General features: G+C 34.6%; 1 protein-coding gene across 14 annotated transcripts; it reads right to left on the bottom strand.

Moving 5' to 3' along the window:
- Window positions 1-506: 506 nt before the first annotated feature.
- klhl22 (kelch-like family member 22) lies at window positions 507-20,045 on the bottom strand. Of its 14 annotated transcripts, none has more exons than XR_009272569.1 (9): window positions 19,821-20,045; window positions 19,028-19,320; window positions 16,636-17,113; window positions 13,563-13,972; window positions 10,156-10,348; window positions 8,868-9,101; window positions 4,984-5,475; window positions 4,802-4,901; window positions 507-1,057 (listed from the first exon to the last, which is right to left on the bottom strand). XR_009272569.1 is itself a non-coding variant. In XM_058785274.1 (8 exons), the coding sequence occupies exons 1-7, from the start codon at window positions 19,839-19,841 to the stop codon at window positions 5,134-5,136; spliced, it is 1,971 nt and encodes a 656-aa protein (XP_058641257.1). In that variant the 5' UTR covers window positions 19,842-20,045; the 3' UTR covers window positions 507-1,057; window positions 5,115-5,133. The 14 variants fall into 14 exon arrangements, 8 of the variants coding, with proteins under 8 accessions (XP_058641257.1, XP_058641255.1, XP_058641260.1 ...); XR_009272570.1 differs by having other exon boundaries at window positions 4,824-4,901; XR_009272567.1 differs by lacking the exon at window positions 507-1,057 and having other exon boundaries at window positions 1,150-4,901; window positions 4,984-5,032; window positions 5,115-5,475.
- Window positions 20,046-20,447: the final 402 nt, after the last annotated feature.

Here is a 20,447-nt window from a genome sequence, read left to right as displayed (position 1 = left end):
TTAACTGTATCGAACACATTTTATTCACAGACAATCAAGCTGTAATAATGCTAGCTAATAAGAAGTTTGAGGCAAAAAGCTGAAAAAGGAGCTGTTGCATAGTGTCATACAAACTTGATTGTTGTGTGCTGGAAATGCATGAGATTATTGTCAGAGAAGGGGAAAAGAAACAAGATGCTGAAAGGGTTTTTATGACTGAGTGAAGTGAATGCATGATGTAAAAACCCTTTAAACACCATTGAACTCTGAAGTGAGGCTGTAAGAGCTCCTCTGGGTGACTTTAATAGACAAGCGCGTGTTAATGCTGTAGAGACAGTTAAAAAACCCATCAACCTAGCATCTGCATCTGTCACTAAATCAATCGTCACATTTTACAAATACCAGTCACAAAAAAGTATTCCCTGCTTGCTTACATAAAAGGATTTCCCTCTCCTCTTCTCAGTTCCTATTCAGACTCGTTGTATTAATCTGGCCTTGTTCGAAACCTTTAAAGCCACTCAAACAACTACAGTACAATCCGTTGACTTTATTGTAAATGTGATAAATCATGAATTTGACATTGCAAACTGGTAACAATGCATTTAAAATGTGTAATGTATTTCCAAAATATTAGTCTTAGCACTTACAGTCAGAGTGGATGTATATTTATACCATTTCATGTCAAATCTAATGGAAATTTGATACAAAAATCAAATAGTCCACAAATCATTTATTAAAAAGAAGAAAATCAGTGATTTTCAGATTTCATGTGATCCTTATTATGACATTCAAAAGGGTCAAACAAATCAGAAATGTTTAGAAGAGGCGATACGTCTGATATACTGAAGACAGAAAATAAATAAAACAAAAAGCAAACAGTAAAAAGGAGTGCATAATATTTAAAGGAATTTTGAACAGAATTGCTTTTTACATTGCAAGAGACACCAGAGGAACTCTTGAGTAACAGTTCACGTTAAACTAATCTAACACTTGCAATTTTTTTGATGATTTCTCTTTGGAGCGACTTGACAGCCAACATACTAGTAAATCAGCATTCATTAGAGCAGCAGTTGGCAACCTGTGTGAGATAAAGTGCAATTATTAATTTATAATAGCAATCATCTCTATATACACTAACACTAGCTTTCAAAAGCTGACATGTTGGTAAGATTTTTAAATTAGTCTCTTCTGCTCACCAAAGCTGCATTTATTTGATCAAAAGCACAGTAAAAACAACATTAATGTAAAATAAATGTTTTCTATTTAAATATAGGGTAGACATACCTATTAAGCTCACGTTCCCATTAAGCACACTTCCATTTTTGAGCTCAGATTATAAAAAGAAAAAAATATTTATTATCCTACTTGATGTCTTAACCAATTGATGTGTTTGTTACTATACACCTCCTATAATTTCAAGTCAATCAGATCATCGCACGCCGAGATATGAGTCTCCATGTGTTCACACTGTCTGGCGGCCATTTTGAAAGCCGTCTAAAAACTTTCACCAAAAGAGTCATTCCTTAAATGTGTGTTTTTTTTAGATGTTTAATCCTTTATTTTGGGTGAGTTTCACTACTTACTGCAAAATTAAGAGATTAATGTTCAGACTTTTGCATATTATAACCTGGAACTTGGATGTGGGAAATAATTACATCAGATCCAAAAGATAGTTTTATTAACACAGCGCAGATGCTACAGAACACAGATAGCTGACTAGCTGTATAAGATTGTGTGCTACGCTAATATATTACTTCACAGGCATTACTGGCTTGTACTTTCACATCCATAATATTATAAATTGACAGTTTATTGCTGGTCTGTGGTTTTACAGTGCTGTAATTTTTAAAGATGTCATATTATTGTAAGCTGAGCTTAAAGGGTGCACTACTATGAAAATCACAGCTTCAGTGTGACATCTTGAAGAAAAAGTATAATTTCATAGATATTGTTAATAATAGTTGTTCATATTAAAATATGTATGAACTTAATACATGACCTAGATTATTTATTTAGCAAAATCCTAGCATTTTAATAAATATTACATGAAATTTATTAAAAATTGTTGCTGCTTTAATTAAGCTCAGTGTGCTCTTTAAGCTCTTCCACATTGAACGTCTGTAAATACTTCATAAACAGACTTGACTTGATGGTTGTCACTTTAAGTTAATCGATTTTCTATGGATTCTGTCGACTCAAATCTGCAGACTGGCTCTGATCTTTGGCTATAGCATCAACTTCTCCAGACTGTAAATCTGTGGAAAATCGGGGCAAAAATCATGTAGTCCATTCAGCCTTAAGAGACTATAGATAAGTTTACATCCATTTAAAAAGAGGTTTCATAATGAGGCTAGTTTCTGTGTTCATCCCCATGAATTAAATGTTTTATTGGTTTGTTTTATTTGATTGTGTTACTTAGCTGAACGTGTTGTAATGGGCTTAGATGACACTTCATTATGAATATATAACTGATCGACTTGAATGCCTTGTTGCTAGATTTTAGTGCTGTTTTTTTGTGATTGACTTTGTACCTTCAAAAAATATATTTTTACAATTATTCTTTAAAAAGTTTCCATAAAATAAACAAGAATTTGTAATAAAACATGATGTGAGCTTATTGGGAACAACAAGGGTGTACAAAAATGTACCCATTAAGCACAGCCAGACTTTTTGAATTTAATGATGTATATCTTAATTGAAATGCTTTTGTCATTTCAAATAATATTCAACATTTTGTTGTGAGAGATTAATATTTTATTTTAACATAACTTTTTGTACTGAAACCAACATCTTGTGCACTAAAAACGTCTCAATGTAGATTTTTGGTGAGCTTAATTTTTTACCCTATTTAAAAATGCAATTGAATCCTGTGATCAAAGCTGAATTTCCAGCATCATTACTCCAGTCTTCAGTGTCACATGATCCTTCAAAAATCATTCTAATATGCTGATTTGCTGCTCAGTTACGAACGGATGCACTGCAAAAGACCCCTCTGTCATAGAAATTTAAAGATGACACTACCGTCATCGGCCTCATACACGGTGGCGATGAGTCTGCTTAGACAGGAGGTTAAAGGGTTAGTTCACCCAAAAATGAAAATTCTGTCATGAATTACTCACCCTCATGTCGTTCTAAACCCGTACGACCTCCGTTCATCTTCGGAACACAAATTAAAATATGTTTGATGAATTCTAAGAGCTGTCTGACCCTCCCACAGACAGCAAAGACGATCGTGACTTCAGGAGAAAGCCTCCTGCACTCCCCCCACTCACCATCATGAACAGCACTGTGGCTGCAGTAGAGTCGTTCCGGTTCCTGGGCACCACCATCTCTCAGGACTTGAAATGAGACATTCACATCGACTCCAAAATGCAAAAATGCCCAGCAGAGGCTGTATTTCCTTCACTAGCTGAGGAAGTTCAACCTGCCACAGGAGCTGCTGAAACAGTTCTACTCGGCCATCGAGTCTGTCCTGTGTTCATTCATAACTGTCTGGTTTGGTCCAGCTACCAAATCAGACATCAAGAGACTACAGCGGACAGTCAGGACTGCTGAAAGGATTATCGGTGCCCCTCTGCCCAACCTCCAAGATCTTTACATCTCTAGAGTGAGGATAAGGGCTAAGAAAATCACTCTGGACCCCACACACCCAGCTCACTCTCTCTTCCAACTGTTGCCTTCTGGTCGACGCTACACAGAGCACCGATCACCAGAACAGCCAGGCACAAGAACAGTTTTTTCCCCACAGGCTATATTCAGCCTGAACAATTAAAACTTTCATAACTATACATTGTCCATCATAAGTGACACATTTACGCATAACATCTGGAAATTGCACATTTGTAAATTACATAAACTGTACACTTGTAAATAACATATCTGTACATTCATTTATGTTTAGAAGAATTTTTGTCCTCTATATTTCTACTGCTGTATATGATGCATTATTTAATTTCCTATATTAGTGTTATATTCCATGTATGTCTGCACTATGTCTGTACTTTCTTCTGTACTGGAAGCTCCCGTCACCAAGTCAAATTCCTTGTGTGTGTAATCATACTTGGTAATAAAGCACTTTCTGACTTCTGTTATAGCCAGTTATTGTTGATGCTCACCTGTTAATTATGGTTCTTTTTTATTTTTTTATTTTTTTAATCAATGTTGAAAACAATGGTGCTGCTTAAAACATCAATACTTTTTTTTCAGGATTCTTGATGAACAGTGAATAGTATTTATTTTAAATAGAAATATTTTGTAACATTATAAATGCCTTTACTGTCAGTTTATCATCAATTTAATGTGTGCCCGATTAATAAAAGTATTATTTATTTTCTTTAAATATTATTTACCCCAAACTTTTGAATTAAAACAAATATTAAGCAACACAACTGTTTTCAACATTGATAATAATAAGTAATGTTTCTTGAGCAGCAAATATAATGATTAAGCATAATATAATGATTTCTGAAGGATCATGTGACACTGAAGACTGGAGTAATGATGCTGAAAATACAGCTTGGATCACAAGAATAAATTACCTTCTAAAATATATTCAAAAAGAAAACAGCTCTTTTAAATTGTAAAAACATTTCACAATATTACTGTTTTTTTGTGCCAATATTTACTCCGCTAATGTTAGTACATGTGTGTAAGGTTGCCGACCCCTGCACTAGAGCATCCTGTTTACCACTTTCCTCACCCTTTCCTTTACTCTTTTGAAAATTGTTATTGCACTTAATTCAAATCTATTAATAAAAAGGCATTGGACTTACCAAAACACATCTGTAAAATAAAGGCACCATCATTATAAACAAAATCAAACCTTATTTGTAAAGTGCATGTACAGTGTTAGCATCTCCAACAGTTTCTCATAGTTCTGAATGAAGTTTTGGGCGTAAAACAATAGAAAATGGCACATCAACCTAAAAGAGTAAGTGAAATTAACACACAAGCATAAAGGAGTGTAATTTGGAAATTATCTAAACCAGAACACTTCCAACTTACCTTCAGTTTCTTACAGACAGGCACAACAAGGACGCTCCCAAAACTCAGTCTAGTAAAGAATTATGGAATTTCGTACAAGTGCTCAATTTAATAAAGTTCAATTCCCTCACTTTTGCAATTTTATGCCCCACCTGAGCAGCGCTAACACCTTCAGTCCTCGCTTGAGTTGTCCGAGTCATCCCAGTCCACATCTTCCCATGATGCTTTAGCCCTTTGCTCCCAGCTGCGCGCCTGAGCCATGGCTGCTTGTGGCAAAAGCAGGACACATGCTGAAAGCCCAGATACGCGGTCCTCGAGGGCTGTCCCGCTCCCCCATCTGTCCTCCTCTGCGTTATAAATGTGAACGTACTTCATTCGACTGCCCTTATCATGCGACCTTCCTCCCAGGATGTAGATGCACCCATCCAGGACGGCCATACCTGGCTCTCCGTGTCCAGCTGGCAGCGGGCTCACCACAGACCACACATCTGCTATTGGGTTATAGCACGCCACCTATAGACAGACAGACCTTTAGTGCAGTCGCTGGCTCTGGATCAAAACACAGTGAGCTGCTTGGTTGTCTACGCTCTACATGGACAGCTGTCTTTAAAGGCAGCATGCTGTCAACTATGAAACCTCATAACAACACTCTTAATAGATAGTTTTCACGTGACGTAACACCTTTATAGGAACACCCACCTGGAGGCCAAACGAAGCTCTGACCGAAAGTTATTTTTACGCAGATTGCATTAAGTAGTAATGTAGTAAAATGCAGATATTAAAAGGCGAAATTCAGTAAACACCTTATTGATGATGTATATTTTGTACAAGCAAGCAGATGAAGCCAGAATATAAACGCAACGTGCAAAGTTTCACGTTAAGTGCTTTCCCACAGAAAACCATTAGAAGGAAAACACTGAACCATTAAGCGGATTGCATTCATATTCCGGGCTCATCTGCTTGCCTGTGTAAACTACACATCATTAATATAGAGATTACTGAATTTGATATTTTAATATTACTGTTTTAAATATATTAAGGCATTTTAAGTGTTTTTACAATGTTTTGTCGCACTGTATAATGATTGAAATATTGCCGCGGGTGCTTAAAATGGATTTCAAATGGCCAAAACTTGCATTTTGTTCACATACCTTTGTTCTATTCTTTTGAGAGGTGATCTAAATATTTGCGGCTGTGAAACAGATGGAAAATGAACAGGCTTGTCCTGCAGTTCTATGGATGTTTTGCCCTCCAGGTCTTCGAGCTGGTCATGTGACTGAAAGCTACGAATAGGCAGGTGAGCCACACAAAGAATGATCTAACCTCACATGAAGCATATGATTCCAATACCATAATAAGCGTAAAAATATAATTAGATTGGCCTGTTTCCTTATCAGTAGTTTTTAGTGTTGAATGACATATGGGTCAATGAAAAATCCACAAAAAAGGAAAAATATTTTAGAATTTAGAAAGGTTCTCAGAATTCTTAGAAATGTAGTGTATATTTTCAAGAAAACGTCAAATTAAAAAAAAAAAAAAAAAATTTATTATACTACTGTTAATAAATTTGAGGTCAATAAGATTTAAAAAAAAAAAAGATATTAATACTTTTATTCAGCAAGGACACATTAAATTGGTCAGTTGTGACAGTAAAGACATTTACAAAATGTTACAAGTATTTCAAGTTCAATTACATTTTAAAATATATTAAAATTGAAAACAGTTGTTTTTAAATTGTAATAATATTTCACAAGCTTACAGTTTTTATTGCATTTTTGATCAAATAAATGCAGTCTTGCTCAGCATAAGAGATTTTTTTCAAAAATTTGTACCAACCCCAAACCTATGAACAGTAGCATATATACACACTGGTAACATATTAAATAATATATCAAATAATTAAACAAATAAAGGTCAACGAAGATAAGAGTGTGCCAGGTTAAAAAGAAAGAAAAAAAAAAACCTACTTTATAACATTTGCCAAATTTTTAGAAATGTACTGTTTATATTAATGGTTTCACATGGTTTTGAAAAATCAAGAAAAGTTTCAATTGAAAGAATTTAATGTCGTATGGTGTAACATCAAGTAAAAGTAATAAGTTATTTTGCATACATATTGAATACATGTGAGTAGGGATCAGAGGTGGAAAGAGTATGAAAATATTTTACTCAAGTAAAAGTACCATTACATTAATGAAATTTTACTTAAGTACAAGTAAAAGTACCAGTCTAAAAATCTACTCAAGTAAAAGTAAAAAGTAGCTCATTTAAAATTTACTCGAGTAAAAATTACTTGTTAACAGTGGGAGGGACGCAAAAATGGGATAGGCCAAGGGTGTCAAACTCAATTCCTGGAGGGCCACAGCCCTACACAGTATAGATATAACCCTAATTAAGCACATCTGATCCAGCTAATCTAATCATTTAGGCTTATTTGAAAACTACATGGTATGTGTGTTGGAGCAGGGTTGGAACTAAACTCTGCAGGGCTGCAGCCCTCCAGGAACTGAGTTTGACACCCCTGGGATAGGCCTATAAATCTCAAACTAGTTGTTTTTAATTAAAGGAATCAGTTATTTAGAATAATAAGACATTTGGGCTGTTACCAGGCAAATTAAATCAATATCAACAAAATTCATCTTTGCAATGCAGAGAAAACACAGAAGCTTCATCTGAAGTGGCATTTGGCTGTATTTACACACTGTTTAATGCAGGACATGAATGCATTTAACCTGCAGTTACAAATGCAGAAATAATGTTTTGATATATAAGACATAAAATGTTGAATACTCATTTGAAATTATAATAAAAAGATACTTTAAATGTGAAATAAAACCGCCAGTAGGTGTCACCAGTCACTGTTAATAAGTGAGTCATTGAGACTGAAACTAATCATTTAAACAGTTGATTCATGCAGGAACGAAACACCGTCATGTTGCTCAGAGACGCAAAATAGTGCTGTGGCTGTGTTTGGGATTATTTTTGTTATCGAAATAGAGCAAAAACAGGCAACATGGTGTCTAAAACGCAAGTCTCTTAATTAACTTCTTGTTTATTGAACTGTTGTAAAAAAAAAAAAAAAAAAAAAACCTATATGTAATCATTCAGATTTTTGAAGAAAAACGGCACTCTTCGTGTGATATTGATAAAAGTTAAAACAACAATTATGATATTATTGCAGACGATATATCGCACACCCTTGCACCACTGTCTTTTTGGCTAATTTGTGCAAAACCTTTTGCTTAACTGCCAAAGCTTAATTTTAACCACCAATGCAATGATGCAAGTATTTATACGTACCTCTACATGCTTGCGAAGCGTTGATGTCGATATTTATAAGCTGCTAGTTTGGTTTCCCTAGGAAAACACAACTTACACTGCATAATAGAGCATAAACATGGCCAGGGGTTCACTTCATTTCATTTCATTTCAACTACAGCAGAATACGACGGGGTTTGGTTTTCAGCTGGGTCTGCACCATTAACGCCTGTCTTGTCCGTCCTCGTCTTTCTTCTGATTTTAGCGCCAGTTTGTTCTCCTGCCCATTATTTACTGCAGTAGTTTCCAGGGAGCGATTTTTTATTTATTTTTTACTCAGTAATTAATGTGTTTTAAAATGTAGCGAAGTACAATACTTCAAACAAAATATACTTAAGTAAAAGTAAAATTACAGATTTTAAAAATTACTTTAAAAAGTAGAAGTACACAAAAAAGCTACTCAATTACAGTAACGCGAGTAAATGTAATTCATTACTTTCCACCTCTGGTAGGGATGTAACGTTATGAACATTTCTTATCAAAATTATAGTGACCTAAATTATCACAGTTATCAGTATTATCACGGTATTGTTAAAATGTGCTGGAAATGAAATACATACGGTGCATGTATTTCAGAAGTTCAGTACCTTGAGGACGTCTCGCCGGTAACCGCAACCATCGTTGCTGCCTCCAATGACGTAAGCTCGGCCGTTAAGTGCTGCCATGCCGTGCCAGGCGCGCTCCACCGGACCCTCGGCACACATGCTCCAGTGATTGCCGCTGGGATCATAACAGTAGGTCTCCTTCAGATATGCCATTCCCCGCCGGCCACATGCTATGTAGATCTTCCCATCAATCACTGCACCAGCGTGGGCATATACCTGCAGACACAGGCATGTCAGAGTGTAAACATATGTTGTGCACTCATGTCACATTATTGTGGTAGTTACAGCCCTCATGTAAATACAGTTACCAACTTACACTACTGGCCTAAAGTTTGGAATAATTGATATTTCTTTTGCTTAACAAAGCTGCATTTTTTTGATGAAAAATACAGCAAAAACAGTAACACTCTGAAATATTACTACAACTTTGAATAACTGTTTTCTGTTTAAATGTATTTTATTCCTGTGATGCAAAGTTGAATTTTCAGCATCATTACTCCAGTCTTGTCACATGATCCTTCAGAAACTGTGATAAACTGCCAATCAAAAGTTTGGGGTAAGTATAATAAAAAGATCTTACAAAAGATTTCAAATAAATTCTATTCTCTTGAACTTTCTATTCATTAAAAGAATCCTGAAAAAATTGTATCATGGTTTTCACAAAAAAAATCATTAAGCAGCTGTTTTCAACACTGATAATACGAACCATTATTAATAACTGAGCACCCATAAATATTTAAAATAACTGAGCAGAAAATCAGCACATTAGAATGATTTCTGAAGGATCATGTTACACTGAAGACTGGAGTAATGATGTTGAAAATTCAGCTTTGCATCACAGGAATAAATTACATTTTTTAAATATACTCAAAAGTTATTTGAAATTTAAATATGAATATTTCCTTAATATTACTTCAAATAAATTCTTTCAAAAATATTAATAAAACTCAATCATTCCAAACATTTGACCAGTAGTGTACAATGTTTAAGCAGCAGACAATACTTTCAAACGTCCTCTTTCAGGAATGATTGTAACTTATGTTGTGCATTAACAGGAAAGTGAATTCTGAAGTGTCTGAACTGCACTGATAAGCACCATGAATCAGCTGACTGCCTCTGACTCGTGACCTGCCTGATGCACTGCTTGATTATATGAGATATTAATATTTACAATACTATATCTACAGATAACCAATGTAGTTCACGCTCAGCCACAATGGATTTCAGTTTCAGTGTAAAAGTCTATAATGGTTTATGGATAACAGTCCACCTCTCGTTTCAGCGGTGCCACATATTCCCAGGTGTTGGTTTGTGGGTTGTAGCGCTCCACACAGTCCAGTTCATTGGTGTAGTCTCGTCCTCCAATGGTGTAGATATATTTGTCAACCACACAGACGCAATGATCCGCGTGCTGCTGCCGTAAAGGCTCGATAGTACACCAGGTGTTGTGGCGGGGATCGTACCTTGATGAGAAGACAATGGAATGAACGTAAATATTGTTGTATATCATTTGTTCAATCTTATATTAATTGCTTTTATATATTTTCTGCCCTGTTTTAAGCAATATATATTATTAAAAAACTTCACTACTTATGTTATATATAACACTGTCTGATTTTCAAATTGTTATACTTCAACTAGAAGTTTAGCTGTACAGAATATCATCTGATGTATCACTAGAAAATAATGTATTTTTTGCCGTTTGTGCTAAATTAATATGGGACAAACTGAAGGATAATATCGACTGAGATTCTCTCTATTCAAAACAAAAGGCCTTTATTGTAATGCTGCTCTTTCTCAACCTAACTGACATAACTCATTCAGCAGTTCATGAACAGACCACTGTTTACAACACAAACAACAATATATATTCAGTTCTTAACAGTTCTGCATAGCTGTGCATATTTTAAAGTGTGTTGCTCCGAGTAAGGTTTTTAATAAAAGTTACTGAATTAAATATACAGTATACATACATACACTTCATGTATACATATTGTTAGAAACTTTAAAATTCTAAAATGTATTATAGTAAAACTTTAATAAAATTAATTTTTATTTATACATTTTAAATGCATTATTGATATATGTAATTTATTAATTATTTCTTTCTAAGCATAGAGCATCTGTTACATTTGCTGCTCTAATCAGGGTACTACTACCTTATAACTACTCAATAGTGTGCACTGTTGGCATAATTAACAGGAAGTCGAAACCAAATCAAAGAGACACTGCTTTGGGTAAAGTTCAAACTCTTGTGAGGCAAGCCATAGAGAAGATCACTTTCATTAGCTGAGGATGGAGTGAAAGTAACCATATCAAGATCAGTGTTATTTTAGTAATATTTATACCCTTTTATTAATTTTTAATATCATTATTATTTAAATTTTAGTATGTCAACTTAATTTTCACTTCCTTTATTTAATTTAGTTGCCAATGCAACATTTCTAATTTTGGTATACGTTTTTTTAAGTTTAAGTGTTTCACCTAATATTTCTATTTTATTTCAGCTTTTCAAGTTACGAACACGATTTTATATTTTATATTGGTTTTAGTTTGTGAGCAGTAACAACACTAATCAAGAGCTCTGCGTATAAATACTCAAAAAGAATGACAGTGATGAGCAAGTATTTTGTGGTAAAGTGACACAAAAATTACATCTGTTCAGTCAGCAGGTTATTACTACTACGATGTAACTAGAACCACAACAACAATCAAAGGGACTTCCTTAAAGAAAATATTTTCCTGTTCTCTCTTTCATCTACTCAGAGTAACTTTTGGAACTTTGCATTGCGATATTGTATTGAGTATTTTCGGCTCTTGTGTGACAATCTTGCTTGTGCATTTATTGATAAAAGCAGCTGCTAAATGACTAAAGTAAAAGAGTTATGATATATAGTTTAGAATACCATATGCAAACAAGAGGTCCAGATTTTGTAAAGTTTCTAGACTGTTTTTTAACCTTTAGCCCATTTTATGTATTATGTATAATTTCTTTATGTTTATAATGGATTCATTATAAGCTTTTCGTTGTTGTTTCTGTGTATACTAAATCTTTGAGTTTTATTTCATTTGATAAACTTAGAAATGCATTCAAACTCTGAGTGGTGTTGCAATTATACTGATTTAAGATTTGAATAAACAAGTCCAATAATCCAATCAGCATTTATTGGATTATACTGGTCTCTGATTTGGGTATAATACAAATCCAATAATCCTAAACACAGGGCCATATGGGAGGATCTAAAGTCCTACAACGACCAAGTCAAATCTCTGCTCTCTAAAATGTAAAACCTCACACTGTAATAATAAGAAATAATCTAGCCTACGTCTTGAATATATGACCCAAATAAGAATTTTCACGGGATATTGTCATCTGGACAAGTAAGTAACAAGTCTGCCACGTTTGTTCTGACCAACTGAGGAAAAAATCATTACAATAAATCGTGCTACCAATTGTAATTAAATCTAATGATCGGTTAACTCATATCACATCTAACCAGGCAAATTATTATTATTATACTTTTTAATTGTTATACTTTATTCTCAAATTATTAATGTTAACAACATCAGCATTGCGTGACTATGAGTATGAGTGTGTATTAGCGTGTAGATTTCAATTTCTGTACAGTCTAATCTCAAATTGTCATACCATCGAATTTCATATTAAGAAATTTTTTAACCCAAAAAGCAAGCTATGCTCCCTTCGAACTGGTTTTCTTTAAAATACAAATCCTGTGTAATCCCAGGCTATCTGTAATCAGAAGTACATTTAAAACTGGAATATAATTTAATTTCATTCACATGTGTTTCATAAACACATAATCCTTTCTGGATTACAATCTGCCATCAAAATGATACATTTAATTACTCCAGCTGCTGTGAGAAAAGGCTATAAACGATCTGCAACCCGCAGGATCCTCACAATGATGTGGCAGCATGCTCAAATTTCCTGCGAAAAGCTGCCCGTACCACTCAAATTAGAAAGCATTATTATAAGCCAACCGTTGTGAATCGGGCTAAAGTAAGGCAATAGTTTTGAGCACTGGCTGATTATGTACTTGCTCAAATATTGATTTCGGATAATTTTGAACTAAAAAAAGTTACGGACTGCAGCTTTAATATAATATTTCACAATATTTTAGTTTTAACTGTATTTTTAATCAAATAAATGACTTCTTTCTATATAAATGTATATAAATTTATTGGTTACACTATTTTAAGGTGTCATTACTACAGTGTAATTATAGATTTAAGTACTGAGTAATATCAATTAACTACATGTACTTACTATATGGTTAGGATTAGGGTTTGGTTTAGAGTTACGTGCATGTAATTATGCATAATTAATTGTTATTATAATAGTAAGTACATGTACAATGTGTAACAAGGACATCTTAAAATAAAGTGTTACCCATTTATTTATTATTTAACAAACAAACAAAAATTAACCTCATTAAAAAATAAACAAAATAAAAGTATGTAATAATTTTGAAAACTAGGAATCATAATTCTATAAAATAAGAAATTCAGTAAAAGTAAAGCAAGACCAAAATCCTTCATTCTCTTCTACAATGTAACATGTATACAACAAGATTATACAAGCAATTGTTCTAGATTCATAGTTGCACTCCACCATCTGTAAAAATGGAATGCAAATTAATATTCAGCATCACTTACCTCCAGCATCGAGCTTCAGCACGGAAGCCACTGGTGTTTTTGTCTCCACCAATCAAGTACACAAAGTTATTGAGCACCGCGATGCCCATGTTGGACATGCGAGGAGCACGATCTGCAGCCAGACTACGCCACTCACCCCAGGAGGGGTGGAACACCTGGAAGCGCTCTTCATTGTCCACCAGTGTGCTGGATGAAAACATGCCACCGAATCCCACAATGCACTGGGAGCTGCAGCGAGGCTGAGTGAGTGGGGTTTGCATCACCGGCTGCCACAGCTCCTGACTGTGGTAACGCAGAGCAGCGGCCACTGAGTCCCGCAGCGGACACTGTTTTAACCGGCTGTGCAAGCGCTGCAACACGTGCTTCTCCATCAGACAGAACCGCACCGCTTCCAACATCCACAACGGATCCTGAAGGAAAAGTTGATTTGACATAAATATCACTTATCCAAACATTTGCTGAATCAAATCCAATACTTGTTTCTTACTAATTTTGGGGATCCGTGTCCAGAAATAGTGCCTGTTTTGCTATGCTACAGGTGCTGGTCATATAATTAGAGTATCATTAAAAAGTTGATTTATTTCACTAATTCCATTCAAAAAGTGAAACTTGTATATTATATTCATTCATTACACACATACTGATATATTTCAAATGTTTATTTCTTTTAATTTTGATGATTAGAGCTTACAGCTCACGAAAGTAAAAAATCAGTATCTCAAAATATTAGAATATTTACATTTGAGTTTGAATAAATGACCATCCCTACAGTATAAATTCTGGGTATCTCTTGTTCTTTGAAACCACAATAATGGGGAAGACTGCTGACTTGGCAATGATCCAGAAGACGAACATTGACGCCCTCCACAAAGAGGGTAAGTCACAGAAGATCATTACTGAAAGGTGTGGCTGTTTACAGAGTGCTGTATCAAAGCATATTAAATGCAAAGTTGACTGGAAGGAAGAATTTGGGTAGAAAAAGGTGCACAAGCAACAGGGATGACCGCAAGCTTGAGAATACAGTCAAGCAAAGCCGATTCAAACACTTGGGAGAGCTTCACAAGGAGGGAACTGAAGCTGGAGTCAGTGCATCAAGAGTCACCACGCTCAGGCGTCTTCAGGAAAAGGGCTACCAAGCCACTTCTGAACCAGAGACAACGCCAGAAGCATCTTACCTGGGCTGTGGAGAAAAGAACTGGACTGTTGCTCAGTGGTCCAAAGTCCTCTTTTCAGATGAAAGTAAATTTTACATTTCATTTGGAAATCAAGGTCCCAGAGTCTGAAGGAAGAGTGGAGAGGCACAGAATCCATGTTGCTTGAAGTCCAGTGTGAAGTTTCCACAGTCAGTGATGATTTGGGCTGCCATGTCATCTGCTGGTGTTGGTCCACTGTGTTTTCTGATGTCCACAGTCAACGCAGCCATCTACCAGGAGATTTTAGAGCACTTCATGCTTCCTTCTGTTGACAAGCTTTATGGAGATGCTGATTTCATTTTCCAGCAGGACTTGGCACCTGCCCACACTGCCAAAGGTACCAAAAGCTGGTTCAATGACCATAGTGTTACTGTGCTTGATTGGCCAGCAAACTCGCTTGACCTGAACCCCATAGAGAATCTATGGGGTATTGTCAAGAGGAAGATGAGAGACACCAGACCCAACAGTGCAGATGAGCTGAAGGCCACTATCAGAGCAACCTGGGCTCTCATAACACCTGAGCAGTGCCACAGACTGATCGACTCCATGCCACGCTGCATTGCTGCAGTAATTCAGGCAAAAGGAGCCCCAACTAAGTATTGAGTGCTGTACATGCTCATACTTTTCATTTTCATACTTTTCAGCTGGCCAAGATTTCTAAAAATCCTTTCTTTGTATTGGTCTTAAGTAATATTCTAATATTTTGAGATACTGATTTTTGACTTTCATGAGCTGTAAGCTCTAATCATCAAAATTAAAAGAAATAAACATTTGAAATATATCAGTCTGTGTGTAATGAATGAATATAATATACAAGTTTCACTTTTTGAATGGAATTAGTGAAATAAATCAACTTTTTGATGATATTCTAATTATATGACCAGCACCTGTATGTCACACTTTCTCACAAAATATGATGTGCATTTTGTAGCATTTTTTGCTTATGACAATCATTTGTAAGGTGAAGAAGACTTTTATCTTTAATCAAGCTGCGTTTGATTGCAAGCTGCGTAAACACCTGGGGCCCCCCTTGCTCTCAAAGAGGTTTTAATTTTAGTTTCGTTTTTCAATTTGGCCAGCGGTTATGAAAGCGGTTACGAGCGCATAATTTTATGCCTAATCCTCATTTCAAGGTTAGAATTATGGCCAGTGATAGAAGAAAATGCAAACATGAGCCAGATGTTTTCTGCTATATCTGTGGGTGTTTCATTAAATCAGCGACAAAAATTTAAATCAACATTAAATCATTTGATCATTTGAACATACTGTTCCACTCATTTGAAGATTATAAGTAAAATGATACATTTAAAAAAAAAAGTTGTCATTAAAACCAAAACTTTTAACATTTGACTGCTTTTCTTATTTTAATGTATTAAAGATGATATACTGTATATATATATGTATTTTGGATTTACTTAATTGTGGATTTACTTAAAATTCATAAAAATATTTCTACTTTATCATGAACACTTTCATGTATCATTGACCCACATAAATACATATATAAATGATGTCACAGTGATGGTTGTTGATCTCTCCTGTTTAAGTTTAGAAATTTAACTTGATTCTTAATTCAGTTTAGTTTGATTTGACATACTAAAATAACTAAAATTAAAATAAAGAATTAATAAAAACTATACAGACTTCTAAAAATGACAAAAACAACAAAATGACTAAAACTTTAACTGAAATTAAAAATGAAAATAAAAACATAAAAACTGATTCAAAATATTAATAAAAACTATAATAGTATCTCAAGGATACTAAAATAACAATGGTATATATAATGTGAAAAATCTCTATTCATATTTTGTGAAAAAATTAAATGTGATGAAATGTGGGAAAGTTTTTATTGATAGTTTTGAACTCCGGATCATCACCTGTAAGCAAACATCATCCTTCTCCACCTGTTCAGGAGTATAATGGTAGTGCAGGGCTGCTTCGAACACCTCGTTCTCTGAGTTCACCTCCAGATCGTTGCTGGAAAGGACACTCAGGATCTTTTCTGGAGGAAGCTTTCGATACACCGGCGTACGTGAGAAGGTCTGGATGTTCTTGAGTAGATATGAGCGAATTTTTTCGCCGAGCTGGTCGAGCCCGTAGATGTCAGCTAGCTTTTCCACCTCCAGGATGTTGTCATCATCCAGCCAGGAGAACAGGAAGTCGCAGCAGAAGCCGATCACATCTTGGACCTGCAGCAGAGTGGCCGCGCACAGCACTTCCTGTACCGTGTCCAGGTCCAGCTCCAGCTCAGAGGTGTAGATGAAGTCCAGCAGTTTGGTCATCGCCATGTATGTGACTCCATGGACGGGGATCTCAGTCTGCTGCATCTCCCGCAAACCTCCGGCAAACATACCCCTAAACAAAGAGAAAAGAAGGACTGTACAGGGGAACAATAATCATGTAGCTCAATCTTTTGAATCCACATATAATAAATCACTGTCACAAAACAAGACAAACTGAGAATGTGCTTTGTGTTAGATAGTCAGGTTCAATAAAGACGATTAAATTCAGTTAATCAATTGTTTTACAATATTCTTCAAATAAACTCTTCTCAATAACCATTGGTGATTACTATTAATTCATTATTAATTTATCCACATATGCAATTCACACATACAATGACTATAATGAGCAGTTTTTTTTTACATTTCTGAAATAAAAATAATTGAAATCTGAATTTGAAAAAAAAATGGTAACACTGTACAATAAGGTTCATTAGTTAACGACATTAGTTAACATGAACTAAGAATTAACTGTACTTCCACAGCATTTATTAATCTTAGTTCATGTTAATTTCAGCATTTACTAATACATTATTAAAATCACAAGTTGTGTTTGTTAACATTAGTTAATGCACTGTGAACTAACATGAATAAACAATGAACAACTGTATTTTTATTAACTAACATTAACAAAGATTAATAAATACTGTAATAAATGTATTGTTCATTGTTTGTTCGTGTTAGTTAATACATTAACTAATGTTAACAAATAACACCTTATTGTAAAGTGTTACCCAAAAAATAAAAAATAAAAATTAAATATATATATATATATATATATATATATATATATGTGTGTGTGTGTGTGTGTGTGTGTGTGTGTGTGTGTGTATAAATGTGACCCTGGACCACAAAACCAGTCTTAAGTCGCTGGGGTATATTTGTAGCAATAGCCAAACATTTTTATTTTATGCCAAAAATCATTAGGATATTAAGTAAAGATCATGTTCCATGAAGATATATAGTGAATTTCCTACCATAAACATATCAAAACTTAATTTGTGATCAGTAATATGCATTGCTAAGAACTTCATTTGGACAACTTTAAAGGGGATTTTCTCAATATTTTGATTTTTTTGCACCCTCAGATTCCAGATTTTCAAATAGTTGTATCTCGGCCAAATATTGTCCGATCCTAACAACCCATACATCAATGGAAAGCTTATTAATTCAGCTTTCAGATGGTGAAAATTTGAAAAATTGACACTTATGACTGGTTTTGTGGTCCAGGATCACAAATATAAATGGGACCACATAAAGTGTTTACTGATCTCTGACATGTTTGGTAACTTAATTGATGTGCATTCTCTGTATTTATTGGGTAGTTTAAGTGAAATTTCAAGGAGTGACAATAGTGCTATATTAAAAAAAAAAAGAAAAGAAAATATTTTTTTTTTGAGCTGATAAAAACAAAAACAAAACTAAAATAATATTTAAAAACTTAAAATTGTGACCAGCACCTAAAATATGAACTTTATTTTACATATATACACTACCATTAACAATTTTGAGGTCAGTAAGCTTTTTTTATGTTAAGAAATTAATCCTTTTATTCAGCATAAGTGCATTAAATTGATCATAAGTGACAGTTAAAGACTAATAAATATTACAAAATATTTTTTGAACTTTATATTTCTCAAATCACGCAAATAAAAAACATTATCTGCAAAAATATTAATCAGCACAACTGTTTTCAACATTAATAGTAATTAGAAATGTTTCTCGAGCAGCAAATCGTTATAATATAATCATTTCTGACACTGAAGACTGGAGTAATGATGTTGAAAATTCAGCTTTGCGACACAGGAATAAATGACATTTTAAAATACATTAAAATACAAAAGAGTTGTAATAATATTTCACAATATTACTGATTTACCTTTATTTTCGATGAAATACATGCATCCTTGGTGAGCATTAGAGACTTCTTTTAAAAAATAAAAAAAAATCTTATCATCCCTAAACATTTCAAGAGTGCCAGACTAACCTGAAGTAGTCACACGAGGCCGCCAGGAGAATGCGGTGAGCCTGAATGGCCTTTCCTTCTACCAAGAGCACCACATCAAACAGAATCCCTCCTTGTCGCAGCATCAGAAGCCCGTCTAACAGTCCCTGTGAATGGGCATTACTGCGGTATTTCTGCTTGGCACAGGGCTGAGCGGAGTGAACGGCTCCTCGCGCTCCAGCCGCACAGGAGACCAAATCATCAGCCATCTTGATATAAAAATGCAAACAGAAAGTGAACCTGCTCACATTTTTGTGCGAAGTTCCACACTGATGCTAAATGAAAGAACAGGGAGAGAAATTAGTAAATACACACACACAAAAACAGCTTTCCCCACCCTGTGTGAGTCATCAACTGCTATTATTCATCATGGAACGTAAATATGACAAGAATATATATCACACCACAATGACAACAGGAAGAAGACATACTTTGACACAGGAAACAAAGTCCTGTCTGTCACAAAGAGAAACAAGAACTAGGTCAAAATCATATGTTTACTATAATGAGAACAAATAAAAACAATACAATTTTTAAGGGCAATATTAAGTATCCTCAAAATAAACAGACAAACTGTGACTGACAGACACCATGTCTCTTACCTTTATATTTGTACATAATGTTAACATCTAGCTGTAGTGGCCTATGTTTATTCTTCCAGTAAAAATGATATTAGCAGAAAGGGCAAATAAACAATACGATAATAAAAATGATGCGAACAAAAAGGTGTGATTTATTCAGTTGACAGCAGTGTGTGGTCGTTATATAAACTTACAGTAATTATGAGTTTGTTCATGAGGCTGTGATATCAGCAACACTTCAGCTGCCGCTACACTTACCGGAAATAATCGGACGGTTTAAAGAAGCCCGTTACAATCGGATGGCAACAGTCACTCTATGATAATGAAGATGGTTGTGACAGAGATGTTTCGGTATGTTTGTTTTCTGCTCGCCCTGCTGAGTTTCCCCGTGATGTCACAGCAGCGCTTCCGGTACAGAGCAAAACAAATGACATCAGCAGCTACTTGTCAAATGAAAAGCTCACAATCAAACAGTTAGCTTGATGCTAACTGATATTACATTACATTATATTATATTATATTATGAGGGTAGATTACTTACAAATCGTAGTCGATGAAAACTGTAGTTATGTTACTCGTTTTAGGTAATGTATTCAGAGTACTTTTATATTACTTGTTTTTTTTTTTTTTTTTATGAAACTTGTTTTTTTAATTTACCATTAAAAGTACCATGTTGATATAAAAAAGTAAAGAGAAAGAAAAAATATTCCTTGAAATATGTGAGGGAAAAAAATGAGGGAGAATCAGTAAATTATGAATAATTTCACTGCCTTTGTGTTTGAATAATATGTAAGCACGTAATCCATAAATAAGTAAATGTA

The sequence above is a fragment of the Onychostoma macrolepis genome, chromosome 08 (assembly GCF_012432095.1).
Source record: "Onychostoma macrolepis isolate SWU-2019 chromosome 08, ASM1243209v1, whole genome shotgun sequence".
Taxonomy (NCBI): domain Eukaryota; kingdom Metazoa; phylum Chordata; class Actinopteri; order Cypriniformes; family Cyprinidae; genus Onychostoma; species Onychostoma macrolepis.
Note: the sequence above shows the minus strand (reverse complement) of the source record. Positions and strands in the feature narration are given on the sequence as shown.